The sequence below is a fragment of the Gopherus flavomarginatus genome, chromosome 2 (assembly GCF_025201925.1).
Source record: "Gopherus flavomarginatus isolate rGopFla2 chromosome 2, rGopFla2.mat.asm, whole genome shotgun sequence".
In the NCBI taxonomy this organism is placed as follows: Eukaryota; Metazoa; Chordata; order Testudines; family Testudinidae; genus Gopherus; species Gopherus flavomarginatus.
In genome coordinates, this window is record NC_066618.1 from 215,380,463 (window position 1) to 215,394,920 (window position 14,458).

Below are 14,458 nucleotides of genomic sequence, written 5' to 3' on the forward strand. Positions count from 1 at the left end.
GCCCATCTCATAAGGGGTTCCTACCAATTTCCCCACAGGGAGCAAAAGGTTTTTATGCACGGTCTTTGTCTGCCCTGGACCCTCTTCAGGTTTGATCTTGTAGACCGGCAGGTCTCCTAGCTTTTCCATCACCAAGTAAGGTATTGCCTTTCATCTGTCAACTATCCTGTGTTTGCCAGCGATACCCAAATTTTGCAGCAGGGCTCTGTCCCCTGGCTGGAGCTCTTGCAGATGTACACTAGCATCATATCGATGTTTGTTGCGGTCTGCGTTCTTCCGAGCTGCAGATGTAGCTAAGTGATAAGCATCCCACAGCTTTTCTCGTAGTCGGGATACATATTACTGATGGGTTTCATAGCTATTGCCATCCTCTGATACACCAAAGCACAGGTCTATGGGTAATCTTGGTTCTCGCCCAAACATCAAGAGATATGGGGTGACTCCCGTAGCATTGTTCTTTGTGGTGTTGTAGGCGTGCATCAGAAATGCAACATATTGGCTCCAGGTTGCCTTCTGCTCTGGCCGCAAAGTCCCTAACATATCTAATAGGGTTTGGTTGAACCTCTCTGGCTGAGGGTCACCTTGCGGGTGATAAGGCGTTGTCCTCGACTTTTTAATTCCTGCTATCCTCAGGACCTTCTTCAGAAGGTGACTCTCAAAGTCTCGTCCCTGATTCGAGTGTATCCGGGCTGGGAATTCATAAACTGAGAAATATTTTTCCCACAGTACTCGAGCAACAGTGGTGGCCCTTTGATCACGTGTGGGATATGCCTGCGCATATCGCTTATAATGGTCGGTCACTACTAGACTGTTCCCAATATTTCTCTTGTCTACTTTTAAAGACAAGAAAGGAATGCAAACCAGCTCCAGAGGTTTGCTGCTGGTGATGTTCTTCAGATATGCAGCCCTTGTGGGCAGAGTTTTCCTTTGAACACATCGAGCGCAGGTCTTACATTTTCTGCTAACATCTTTAGCCATCCGGGGCCAATAGAACCTACTACGAATAAGTTTCAGGGTCCTTTCCATCCCTAAATGTCTGAAGTTATCATGCAGGGCCCTCATGGCCCGGGGCTCTGTACTCTTTCGGCAGCACTAGTTGATTCTGTTGCTTTTGTAGAGGATCTGTGGTCATGCAGTGTAGCACTCCCTGAATTAGTTTTAGTTTGGTCCATTTTTTCAATAGTAGTTTGTCTTCCGGGTTAGGTGGGACAACCGCAGCTGGGCCTCGCCCCTCCCTTTTGGCAAGTAGTGTATCACAAATGTCAATATCTTGCAGCTAGGCTTTTTGCCAGTCAGTCGCATTAAGCATGGGCTAGGGAGATTGATCCAAAGCAATACAGTTCATTGAAGCAGAAGGCACGCATTCAGAGGGCAGGCCCAAAGCTTCAGCAACACATCCATGAAGGTTCTCATGGGCCTCCGGCTCTTGGTGACTCACACTGCAAATAGCTTTCACTCCATCTGTGGGTATCACAGCAATCCTGGGTGCCTGTGGATGCCTGGACAATGCATCTGCATCTACATTGCTTCTCCCTGATCGGTATTGAATGCTGAAGTTATAGCTAGCCAAAGCGGCCACCCATCTTTGTCCTGTAGCATCCAGTTTAGCATTTGTTAACACATAAGTCAGTGGGTTGTTGTCTGTCCACACCTGGAACTGAGCACCATACAAGTAATCTTGAAATTTCTCAGTGATGGCCCATTTCAAGGCCAAGAACTTCAGCTTGTGAGTGGGATAGCGGGTTTCACTGTCAGACAGTCCTCGGCTGGCAAAGGCTACAGGTTTACGCTTGCCTTCCACCTCCTGGTACAGTACTGCTCCCAGACCCTCCAAACTGGCATCAGTATGCAGGATAAATGGCTTGCTTGGGTCAGCAAAAACTAGGACTGGGGCATGAGTTAGGCAAGTAATGATTTCTCGAAAAGCCCTTTCACATTTCTCATCCCACCATGGCCCAAAGGGTTTGAAGGGGCCATGGTGTCTCTGTGCATGGAAGACCCCTTATTCTTGGTCTTAGATTTGTTCTTGCTGGACTGATATCCCCTGGTAAGATAATTGGGTTTTACAATTGTAGCATAGTTTTTCACAAATCTGCAGTAGTAGCCACTAAACCCAAGAAAAGTCTTAAATTCTCTGTAGTTGCTTGGACAAGGCCATGTAGTGAGTGCTTCTATTTTATCGGGATCAGTACTCACACCTTCTTGGGACACGATGTGACCCACATACTTTACTGAGATCCTGCAGAACTGGCATTTGTCAATTGAAAGCTTTAAACCATAATCCTTTAACCTATTAAGCACTTTAAGAAGTCTTTCTTCATGCTCCTCCAAAGTTTTTCCAAACACAATCAGGTCATCCAAATAAACTAACACTTGCAGTAAATTCATGTCTCCCACAACTTTCTTCATAAGACGTTGAAATGTGGCAGGTGCTCCAGAAATCCCTTGGGACATGCGTTTGAACTGATAAAACCCTAATGGGCAGATGAAGGCTGTTTTCTTCTTATCTTCTTCACCCAGAGGGATCTGGTAGTATCTACTCCGAAGATCCAACACAGAGAACCACTGACTTCCCAGCAAACAGTCTAAGGCATCTTGGACTTGAGACATTTTGTACTGGTCAACCACAGTACGGCAGTTTAGGGTGCAGTAGTCAATACACATCTGGATTTTCCCATTCTTTTTACGGGCCACCACAATGGGTGAGGCGTATGAGCTGCGGGACTCTGTAATGATGCCATTTGCAGCCAGCTCTTGAAGATGTTGTCACACATCTTCCATCTCGGAGAGAGCAAGCCTCCTAGATCTCTCTCTGAAATGTTGAGAGTCATGTAGTCTGATGTTGTGCTCTATTCCTTTTGCACATCCCACATCCCACTCATGCAATGAGAACACCTTGGATCTTTCACAAAGTTTCCTCCTCAGGCAATCTTTCCACTCCTCGGACAATGGTGAATCTCCAGAGTCAAACGTTGCTGGGTCTATTGTCGGAACTTGAGTCTCGCACTGGGGTTTTACAATCGATTCAGGCTCGAAGAGGTCTGCTATCTTTTGTCCTTGCTTCACAACAACATCTCAACTTGTTTCATTAGCAATCAGTATAGTCACCTTTTCCTGGGCTTCAGCAGGTAGGGTTATGACTCCACTGGGGACCAGCACTCCTTCCAGGAGCTCTTCTTCAACCGGCTGCTCTATCATTGCTAATGCCCCTTTACTGCCGTTCAGCCTGGTACTTATGACAAGCACTTCTTGCTCCGTCCTTGCAGGCACTACTAAGGGGGTTGTGCCTATGTACTTCAGTGCCCCAATCGGTAGCTCAGATGTCTCCTTTTTAGCACTCTCAATCTTCCTATAGGCTTTAGCACAAAGCGTATGGATCATCAGGGTACTCAGGTACTGGTCACCAGCCCGTCGTCTGCAGTAATCCCTGAGCACCTTGAAGAGACTGGAGTTGGTCCCTATCAGCACAGACACATTAGAGGTCCTTTTAGGGTCAGGGCATATTAAGGCATCTGTGTCTACCTCTTCCCTTACCTCAGCAACCTCCTCTGGGAATTCCAGGTGCACTATGACATACCCTTGATAGGGATATTCATCCATGCTGAGGCCACACAGACCAATGCCAGTCAGTGGCTGTATAAGCAGGTGCCTAAGCATCTTTGGTAGAATGACTGAAATATAATAGTCACTTGAGATCCAGTGTCAAGCACGGCTTTACACTCCGCCCCTTCAATCCTCACCACGACCTCCAATCAGGGAGGCTCCATGCATGCACTGCCTCCGCCCCAAGCACCAGCTCTGCAGCTCCCACTGGTCAGGAACTGCAGCCAATAGGAGCTGTGGGGGCACTGCCTGGAGGCAGGGGCAGTGCACAGAGCCGCCTGGCCGCCCCAAGACTAGGAGCCGCAGGGACATGCCAGTCGCTTCTGCGAACTACCTGAGTTAAGCATTGCCCAGCCACAGCCTTCACCCCCGCACCCCAACTGCCAACCCCAGCCCTGAGCCCTCTCCTGCACCCAAACTCCCTCCCATAGCCCACACCCCCTCCTGCACCCCAACTCCCTGCACCAGGCTCAGCGCAAATCCCCCTCCCACACTCCGAATCCCTCGGTCCCAGCCCAGAGCCCACACTCCCTCCCGCACCCCAGCCCCCTGCTGGTGAAAGTGAGTGAGGGTAGGGGACAGCAAGCGATGGAGGGAGGGAGGAGGATGTGAGAAGGGGTAGGGCGGGGAAGGGGCGAGGACTCAGGGAAGGGGCTAGGCAGGGGGCATGGCAAAGGTGTTTGGGTTTGTGCAATTAGACAATTGGCAACCATATTATACCTGTGCTGGCCAAAATAATGCAGAAACTGATCACTAGCTTTCAGTAGCATTATTGGGTTTAAAATCACTGGAAAACCTTCCATTTAGGATTCAAAGATTTAGACTTCGGCTGATGTAATTTTCTTTCAACATTGAATACGTAGCAGAAAAGCACTCACTGCAGCCGACACTGAAGTGAGAGCTCCAATTAAATAGCCACCTATGGAAGAAGAAAAGGCTTTAGAGAAAGACATTAAAGTCTACAATGACCTTGTTCTTACAGCAATTCCAGAAAATTAGTATTAAACCCTGCAGGTCTGGAACCTGGGAGGTTCTGGGCTGCTGATGCCTCCACAATGCCACAGCTGGCTTAGGATGGTCTCCTATGGTAGGACCCTGTGAGACTGGTCTTGGCAGGAAGTACTACCCAGAGGACCTGAGTGGCAGTCCTACACAGTCTCCTGATTGGCAAATACCGGTGCTTAAACCGGGAAGCCATGAAGGGGAGCTGTCTGAGGAACAATACAGACTGCCTGCCTGTCTATGCTCCAGACCTTTTTAAACAACTGTCCCTATCTAAACTAAGGTCATGTTTAAATGTTAGTTAAAATATGTTAGTTCATTCAGTAGCTTCAGGTAATGCTGACATGGTTGTGTGTCAGGTCACTAGACTGAGGGACAGAAGCCCAGAGTTTTATTTTGACTATTTGTAACTGAAATACAGATGTAGTTTGGTTCAGCCCTCCCAAACTAAGAGCAATCATAGAATACTGGAGCTTGCGTAGAGACTGTAGGAGGCTACATTAGAGGAATGTTTAACCCTGATCCCCTGCTTCTTAGATCTCTGATTTAATGATCTGACCAGATTGCTCCGTAGGGGGAAATTCCAATCACAAGAATAGGAACGGTTATACTAAATGGGGATACACCAAGACTGACTCAGTTATGTGAGGTTGGGAAGATCTAGCGCTGGAGGAGGGTAAAACAAATGCTCTAAAATACACAATGCTTCACTGCCAAACTGAAATCAACCAAGTTTACTACCAACTTATTTAATAAGATATATCTATTTACTAAAAGAGAATGAGAGCTAAAAGGAGACAAAGAAAATCAATTGACCCCACTGCACAGATTGATTCAGATACTTTTAAAAGTTCATGAACAGCCAAGGACTGAATCTCTCTCCTAAGGAAAAGCAATCATTTGTAATTCAGCCCAAAAATGTTCCCATTCCACAGAGAATTGGTGTGCTTCTGCGTTAATGTCAAGCTAACATACTGTTACTGGTTTTAGAGTGGCAGGAGATGCGGATAAAACACACTTGTTATGGAACTGAAGCCTTTGCCATCCTCAACAGTGCATGAACAAATTACAATGTCAACAGAAATCAGAAACATTTCATCCAGCCTTCTCAATAGGCCAAAACCGTGGGACCAGCGCACCCTCTGCAGGCAAACCTCCGGAGGCAGCCTGCCTGCTGTGCTTGGGACGGCAAAATCCCTGGAGCCGCCCCTGTTCCTACAGAAGGTGTTAGGTCCCGCCCAACAAGAAGGTCTTTGAAACTGTCTACACACTACACGCTTACTTCGGTATAACTACATCACTCAGAGATATGAAAATCCACACCCCTGAGCGATGTAGTTATACTGACCTTAACCTCCCCATGTAGATAGCCCTATGTCGGTGAGAAAGCTTCTCCCGCCGACATAGCTACCACCTCTCATGGGAGAGCTCTCTCCAGTCAGCTTACAGATTTTATTCCTTTCATATTTTCCTATTAATGCAATATAGGAACATATTAGAGAGCAGCACAGATTGCTGAAGTCAGCACAGCTCAGCTGCTTCCTTCGATGAATCGGAACAATTCTGCCAACCATAGCGGTAGATCATTGTCCTAAGTGGCCCTACTTAAAGGATGTGTGGTTGAAAAATAATGTATCTAAGACAAGTATCAGAGGGGTAGCCGTGTTAGTCTGGATCTGTAAAAGCAGCAAAGAATCCTGTGGCACCTTATAGACTAACAGACGCTTTGGAGCATGAGCTTTCCGTGGGTGAATACCCACTTCGTCAGATGTATGTCATGCATCTGACGAAATGGGTATTCACCCACGAAAGCTCATGCTCCAAAGCGTCTGTTAGTCTATAAGGTGCCACAGGATTCTTTGCTGTATCTAAGACAGTGGTTCTCAAACTTATTTGATCGAGCCTCCCCTTTTTTGTGTCTGTAGTCGTTTACACCCCCTCTCCCCCACAAGTTCATATACCGTCACCCAACCCTGAAGGCAGAGTGGAGAACGGTGGCTTCTGGCCGAGGCACCCAGCTTTGAAGGCAATGCAGAAGTAACGGTGGCAATGGGGTGCTAAATTTGCTCTGAAAAGTGATATTGATGAATACTACTTTTCACATTGCCACCCTTACTTCTGTGCTACTACTGGCATGGGCGTGGCACTGCCTTCAATGTTGGGTACCCAGCCAGCACCCGCTGCTCTCCACCGCGGGGCTGTCAGTCAGAGCCCTGCCACCTCCAGGTGAGGGACTCAGGGGAAAGGGAGAAGGAGAGCCTGAAGGCAAACTGCCTCTCAGTGAAGGATTGTGGGGGGAAGAACCCAATCCCAGGCGGTGGGGCTCTAGATGTCCACTTTAGCCCCACCTATCCTTCTGCCCAAGCCCCAGCCACCTGGGGCTGTCAGCCAAAGCACTTAAAAAATCAAGCCACACAGCTAATACCTCCCTTGACACATTCCGAGCCTCCCCTAGGGAGGCCCACCCCATAGTTTGAGAACTGCTGACCTAAGAGATCTCAAACTTTCTTCTTTCCACACTGGAATACAGACAAAACCCATCACCTGACAAAGATGATAACATCTGGATGAGTGGCAAAGCTGGAGATTTGTTTAACAATTTGTTGTTAAATATGAATTATTGTTAAATATTGTTCATACACATAACTGGGGTAGAGGTGTTTTTATGAAGATGTGCATACTCTTTAAATCTGCAGCAGAAAACCAGACAAGAGGGGAACTGAAAAAGGTTCTAGAGTCTCTACAGCAGTGGTCCCCAAACTTCTTCACTTGCATCCCCCCTTACTTTGGGTCTGCACACACCGCCCCCCGGGGCCAAGGAGCTGTGGTAGGGAGCCAAAGCCACAGTCTTTGTCCTAAGTGGCCCAGAGATAGGGGCAGGCCTGGGAGTAGAACTCTGGTTCGGACTGGGAACTGAGGGCCATGGTGGGAGCCAGGGGCTATGGCCAGAAACGGAGCTGGGCTGGGGGCAGAGCAGGGCTGTGTGGCACTCCCTCCCTACCACCCATGGCGGCTGGCTAAGGTCCCACCATGCCCCCCTCAAAGTTCCTCCATGCCCTCCTAGAGGGGTCACCCCACAGTTTGGGGATCATTGCTCTCCAGTGAAGGCAAGACAGAAGGGAAAGCGCTCAGGGATGATCAAGAACCTGTGAGCTCTGCAACAGCTGAATTTAAAATTCTTGGATTATGTGGCACTCCCATGTGAAACACTGGAAACATGTTACATCTTTATTTAGTCTATTGAATTGAATAATATGATCAGCACAGCAGCCCCTCTGCTACTTATTTTGATGGTCAATTCCGTCTATTTCATGTTCGCCCCACATCTGAAGTTCTTGATATGCCAAAATTTTTGTCTCCACAGCACATAAGTGAATTGTAGATACTGTCGGGGGGAAGAGGGAGGTTTTGGGGGCTGAGTAGAAGGCAGCCGGGGCTTTTGGCACCTAGGCAGCTATGGGATGCCCTGTGGGGAGCGCGTTAGTTGGACATTTCTGCTCAAAATAGCGGCGGTGACACGGAGCCAGCGCCCCGCGGGCAGGGGCACGCTCAGAGCCATTGCATCAGGCTCTCGCCAGACTCAGGCAGTCTGGGGCCAGTCCGCACCTTAGGGACCAGCGCCGCAGCCCGGCCGAGGACTGCTGGGGGCGCGGCCGCCTCACACGGCAGGGTTGGGAGGGAGGCGGAACAAGGTGGTCTTTTCACAGTCACGTCACAGTCACGTGACCGTCCCCTGGGGTTCCTCCAGCCGGGGCCCTACATCTCTCTGGCCCTTGGGATGCGAAAGGCCGTTGGCTGAGGGCGCTCTAGCCCGAGGGGGGGGGGAGTTCGCTGTTCTCTATGGTTTCTACACAGCGCCGCTGAGCGATGGCGTCATAAGCGCGGGCCGCAGAGCGCCGAACCCGCAAGAGAGACGATGTCGCCGCCGCTCTTCAGCCTTCCCGAGGCGCGGCTCCGCTTCACGGTGAGCAGCGCGGGCGCGGAGCGGGACCTGGCGGTGGTGCCCGGTGTACGCCACTGCGTACTCGGCGCGGAGCCCGGCGCAGGCGTTTCGTCCTCCCTCGGCTTTGGGGGGGTCCCCCCCGCCGCGCGCCTTCCCCCCCGATCTACCCGCGAGGGGCACGTCCCCGATCCCTGCTGCCGCGCGCCTTCTCCCTCCCCCCCCGGCCCCGTCCGCGGGGGGGGCGTTCCCCCCTCCCCCGCGGCGCGGCCCCCGGCCCCGTCCGCGGGGGTGGCGTTTCCCCCCCCGCGGCGTTCCCCCCCCGGCCCCGTCCGCGGGGGGTGGCGTTCCCCCTCCTCCCCCGCGGCGTTCCCCTCCGGCCCCGTCCGCGGGATGTGTCCCTCCGACACGCCGCGGGGCAGGTGACCCGGCTGCTGCGGGGGCAGGAGCAGCCAGCTGCGGACCCAGCAACTCTCGCCACTGGCCTGGCCTTGCAATAGGGTTCTGCGCAGGTAGCTTTCTGACTGGGACCACCAATCGATGCTGCATCTCGGGGCTGGCCTGCACGTAGGAGCTGCAGCAGTTTCAGTTTAATCGATTTAAAAAATCCATTAAATTGAAACAATGTAAAGTTCTGTGTGGGCAACTTTATGTCCATTTATCACTGCGAGCTAAACTCGTACAAGTGTCCACAGGCGAACTTGAACCAGTTTAGTTAAGTCAGTTTAAAACCGTGCCTCTGGTCAAACTGGGGGCAGTCATGTTAGTGTGTTAATTTATTTTACTGTAAGTTTTGGTGCTTTGAAGGGCATTACTTTCTGAGGCATTATGACACACCAAATTGCGTATGTTTGTTATTAATGGAAGTCAATCTGGCTACTTGCTTGATTAGCATTCATTAGTATTTCCCTTTTTCTGTCAGATTTAAAAAAAAGGGAGACCTATCTGGATTGCTTTTGATCTCCGTCTGTTTTTGTACTGGGAGTTACTTGCAACTTATTTTATTATTTAACTTTTTTTTTTTTTAGAATTCTACTCGTGATGCTTTGACCAACAAAACTATCAAACCATTATTGAATGCATTTAATCAGATTCCTGGAAGGTATGGAGCTATCATTTCATTTAAAAAAAAGGTCTCTTCAAATAATTGTTATTGATCCTGAACATTTCATCAGTACTAAAACTTGTCTATTTGTAGTGAAAATGAAAAGAAATGCACCCTGGATCAATCTTTCAGAGTTGTTCTAGAAGAGGAAATTGTAAGTGTTTCATTCACAGCACTGTAACTCTATTTGTTGATACAAATTGAAATTGTACATTTAAATTAATTTGAGTGTACTACGTTGACTATTAGTAAAAACTTGCAGAAACTGTTAGGCTATCTCTTGGAAACATGAATCACTTTGATAGATAATTTTTAAAATATGGCAATTAAAAGATGCTTTCACAAATGTCTCATAGCATAGTGACCTTTTATAAAATCTCTCTTGGAGCATTTATTGTTCATAGTAGTTTTTAAAAATCTGTTGTACTTTAGTTGCAAATTATAAATTTGTATGCCATAATAGTGAATGAGGGTATGATAACCGCTTTTAAATAGTTTCTAAGAGAGTACTTTTTCATTATTTAGCCCTTGAAGGACTATTCTAAAAGTAAAACAAAACTGTCAGGTATTTTTTGATGCAAGTTATTGTTTCAGAGTGTAGACTTAAAGGATTTCCTTCAGCTCTTTGAAAGGAAACACTTTTAAAAAAAAAAAAAGAAAGTTGCACATTTGTAGTATAGGCTCATAAGTGCCTTTTAATCATAGATTAGATTAGACTGCTATCACTGTTCATTCCAAAGCACTTTACAAATTATATACAGAACCATTTCACCCAGCAGCAAAATGCAGAATCTTTGCGGAGAAGGGGGATAGGGACCATGTTAAATGTTTAATAGCACCCAGCATGTAGGGACTATATCAACATAGCTACAACTATACTGCTAATAACTCCATAGGGTAGACACAGTCCAAAGTGATGGAAGGGTTTTTATGTCAGTGTAGGAGCTCCACGTCCCTGCTCAAGGGTGTGGATTTTTCATACTCTGGAGTGCCATAGCTATATGGACCTAAATTTTAAGCATAGATCATACCTTTCATGAACAGTGGCATCAGATCATTTGAAATTGCAGAGGAAATTAGAGATATTGTAACTACACATGTTGGAATAAGAGTACTCCAAATAGCACTGGCCAAGCATAATGTGCTATAAAGTCTTTAATGACCAGAAGTAATCAGGAAGTGTCGCTCAACTGCATGAATTTTATATGAAATGCTTGCTACTGAATGTTACTTCCTAGTGTACTTAAATTAATGGGAAGATGAAAGTTGACTTTTCCTTGTGCTCCTAGTGAGTTTTTAAACATTTGTAATATAAAATATACTTGAGTAAAACAAGACTTTAGCTTTTTCTGGCTTTAGTAAATGCACTGATCAAAATAGTACAAATTACTTGGACTGTGTAATAAATCTGTCTTACATTTGTTTAGATAAATCAAGCTTCATGTGAAAATGTCTTGGCTATTATTTCTCTTGCTATTAATGCAGTTACAGATGGTGAGTAATTGTATAAAACAGCCTGATATGAGTGTACTTACCATATCACCCCCTTTATTAGTATTTACAAACATCAACTCCGCTAGTCCATGGTCCTTAGTTTAACTGTTTGCATTGGTGCTAAGATATTATGGTGATGAGCAAAATACAAATGCGGTTCTAACAATAGTAGAGCTCTTGCGTAGGACAGCTGACTAGCTTCTGCTAGCTGAACTTGTAACTGCTGTACCTGTTGGAGTGGATCCTTTTTTGTTTAAAGCATAGTGGGAGTTGGAGTTCATTTCTGGACTCTTCTCTTAAGTTTTTCAATAGCACTTTTCGTCCATAGATCTCTAAACTCTTTACAAATGTGGGTTTTGTTATCCTGATTTTGCTGTTGAGAAGAGAATGTCATAGAGGTTAATTGCCCAATGTCATATAACATCTTATTGGAATAGAAACCTATCTCCTGGCTATTTATGCTGGCCCCCCCAGCAGTAACTGACCTGCAACACAGTTGTGTTGGTAGTGTTTGAGTCCTTGTCTTTACGATGTCTTTTTAGCATTGTGAAGGTGAATGGAGACAATGGTGGAACCCCTCTTGCATAGAACCCCTGGTCATCAATTCCATTTGTTTATGAATGGGAAAATACTTAAGTATTCATGTTAAATATTTGTTTTAAAAGTTTATATAAACAGTAGTAATCATCTTTTTGTCAAAATGTTTGTGTTTCATAAATGATAAGTGTAAGATCTGACCATTTAGCTGTGGTTACATATTCTGTGTACCTCAGTAATTTCTGCATCCATTTATCTGAGCACCATTGTAATAGCTACTTAACTAAATGACAGTAATAACCATGATCAAAAGGTTTATCTTTGAAGCAGAAGTAGAACTGTTAAATTGGAAGTCTGAAAAATAAGGATGGGTCCTGAGGGGAATACGAGACTTTGGCTCTTCAATTCTGAAGAATTAGTCACTCTGGCATTTCTGAATTGTTTCTTGGAAGGGGGCAGATTCTACTTCAAAAAGCCTTGCACAGCAGTAGGCCCCACTATAGTTTCACTTTCTTCCTCTGAAAAAAGTTGCCCAATACCTTTTCATTTGTAATAAAATTACATTTTAACAAAAATTCCAACATCTCTTAATTTGGGGACCTACCGAGTTTTGATAACTATTACTGTATCTTATTTGTAGTACAGTGGTACCTACAAAAGTACTGTACATGCTTCTGTGCGCGCGCATGCAGGAAAATTAGAAGAATTTATATTTTAATCCCTACCTTTTGTAACTTTTTGTGGTAACTTCTCTCAGATGATACTTTGCAACTTCCTTGTTCCATCTTTGTTAATACAGTTATTAGGTACAAGTCTTTCAGAATAAAATGATCCTTGCACTCCTACCCCTCTCTAAAGGTATCTGCACAGCATCAACCCCTTTTGTGCTTCTGGGAGATGTTCTGGATTGCCTACCGTTGGATCAGTGTGACAAAATTTTTACATTTGTTGAAAAAAATGTCACTACATGGAAATCAGTGAGTAGTTTTTCCAAAGTGCGTTTTGTTCATCCCGAAGATAATGATCTGGATGTATAAATGGTTGACCAATTAACAAGATGAATTTTGTCTTATTCTTGTGTTGAAATAATAGAATAAATATTATCAGTATTGCCTGCTTATAGGAAACACAAAAGGTAAGCTTGTTAATATAGCAGATTCAGTACTGCTTACTTCAAGAGTTAAAAAATCATGATTAATTAAAAAAAATAATCATTTTTTTGGCCTGTCGTCTTGTTTTTATTAAATCCCCTCCCTATCCCAAATGGTCTGTGACAATAACTGGTTGGAAATTCAACTCAAAATGCATATGCAAAATGCGGGCCTCAGCTGCCATGTACGCCCACCTAGGGTGAGCAGATGCCCTGATTTTATAGGGACAGTCCTGATTTTTGGATCTTTTTCTTGTATAGGCTCCTATTACCCCTCACCCCCATCCCAATTTTTCACATTTGCTGTCTGGTCACTCTACATCCACCCATTCTTCCTTCCCCAGCAGCTTCCTCCCTTCTAGTCTGCAGGAGAGGGGGCTTTCCCTGGGCTCCTTCCTTCAGTAACTCTCCCTTCTTAGATTGTGGTTGGTGGCGGGGGTAAATCTGCTGCTGCCACCGCCGAACCTGGAGGGGTGGGCAGGCTTCAGTGCCCTGCACTGCATGCAGCACATGGGCACTGCAGGCAGCTATTATGGTTGCCTGCAGCAGAAGAAGAGCAGGCTCCAGAAGTTGAAGAGAAAACTCTGGACATTTCAAACAGTATTCCTCAGTTTCCAGTTTTATTGCATGATCATGAGAACCCCTCAGAATCAGCCCAGAATTGCAACATTTACAAAATCTGTAGTGTTGGCAGCTCTTTAGATTTATCCATAAAAGGCTTCCGAGTAGCCTCAAATAATTTTTCCTATATTCCTTGATCTAAATGTGACCTCCTAGCCGTTTGGGACAGGCATGCAGACCATTCCACTTCAGAGCAGCCTTGTCTTTCTGATATCTCAGCAGGACTTGCTTCTGTCATCATTCCGAATATCATCCTTGTACTGGCAGATTTCTAATGTCAGCTGATGCTGTTCTAAATCTTGTGTTTACATGCTTCACTTAACTTTACATCTTATGCATAAAACACGTACAGGGAAAAATAAAAATGGGATACAAATGGGATATCTCTCACTATGTTAAGAGCCTTTCAGAAAAAATATCCCAGGGTAGTCGTGTTAGTCTGTATCCACAAAAACAACAAGGAGTCCAGTGGCATCTTAAAGACTAATGGATTTGGGCATGCTTATGCCCAAATAAATCTGTTAGTCTTTAAGGTGCCACCGGACTCCTTGTTGTTTTTTCTGAAAAAGCATATGAATTACTGGCACTTCTTGTATTTGAATAGAGGTTGGCATTAAGCTTGGGTTGCATTATGAACTAGAAATTTTCTTGGAATTTTTGGGACTCTTTTTATTTGTATTTTCATTTTGTTGAGTCTTTCTTAAATAAGTGGAAATTCATAGTTGAGGTTTAAGAACAGGAAGGACACAGATTTATTTGTAATATCAGTGTGATTTGTATTGTTGTTGAGTTGAAAAGACAAAAGCTATTGAAGAAGATTGCAGCATCCCCCGAATGAGACTGATACGTTTGATTTGGTTTTCAGAATACGTTTTATTCGGCTGGGAAGAATTACTTGCTGAGAATGTGCAATGGTGAGTAGCACACTTTCAGGGAAGTGCAATGCAGCTCCAAAAACAGCTGAACAAAGCTAGGGTCTTAATATTTGAGTCATATTAGAATATGT

At 45.5% G+C, this 14,458-nt stretch overlaps 1 protein-coding gene across 3 annotated transcripts in view; it reads left to right on the plus strand.

Annotated features, from left to right (window-relative positions):
• Nucleotides 1-8,334: 8,334 nt before the first annotated feature.
• The window catches only part of THOC1 (THO complex subunit 1), a 33,031-nt gene continuing 26,907 nt past the window's right edge, over nucleotides 8,335-14,458 (plus strand). The window contains exons 1-6 of one of the 3 annotated variants that reach the window (XM_050939215.1): nucleotides 8,335-8,569; nucleotides 9,574-9,647; nucleotides 9,744-9,804; nucleotides 11,078-11,144; nucleotides 12,540-12,658; nucleotides 14,318-14,366. In XM_050939215.1, coding sequence (XP_050795172.1) covers nucleotides 8,522-8,569; nucleotides 9,574-9,647; nucleotides 9,744-9,804; nucleotides 11,078-11,144; nucleotides 12,540-12,658; nucleotides 14,318-14,366 — 418 coding nt within the window. In that variant the 5' untranslated portion in view covers nucleotides 8,335-8,521. The remainder of the gene's footprint in view (nucleotides 8,570-9,573; nucleotides 9,648-9,743; nucleotides 9,805-11,077; nucleotides 11,145-12,539; nucleotides 12,659-14,317; nucleotides 14,367-14,458) is intronic. The other 2 variants (XM_050939213.1, XM_050939214.1) reach the window with 2 other exon arrangements.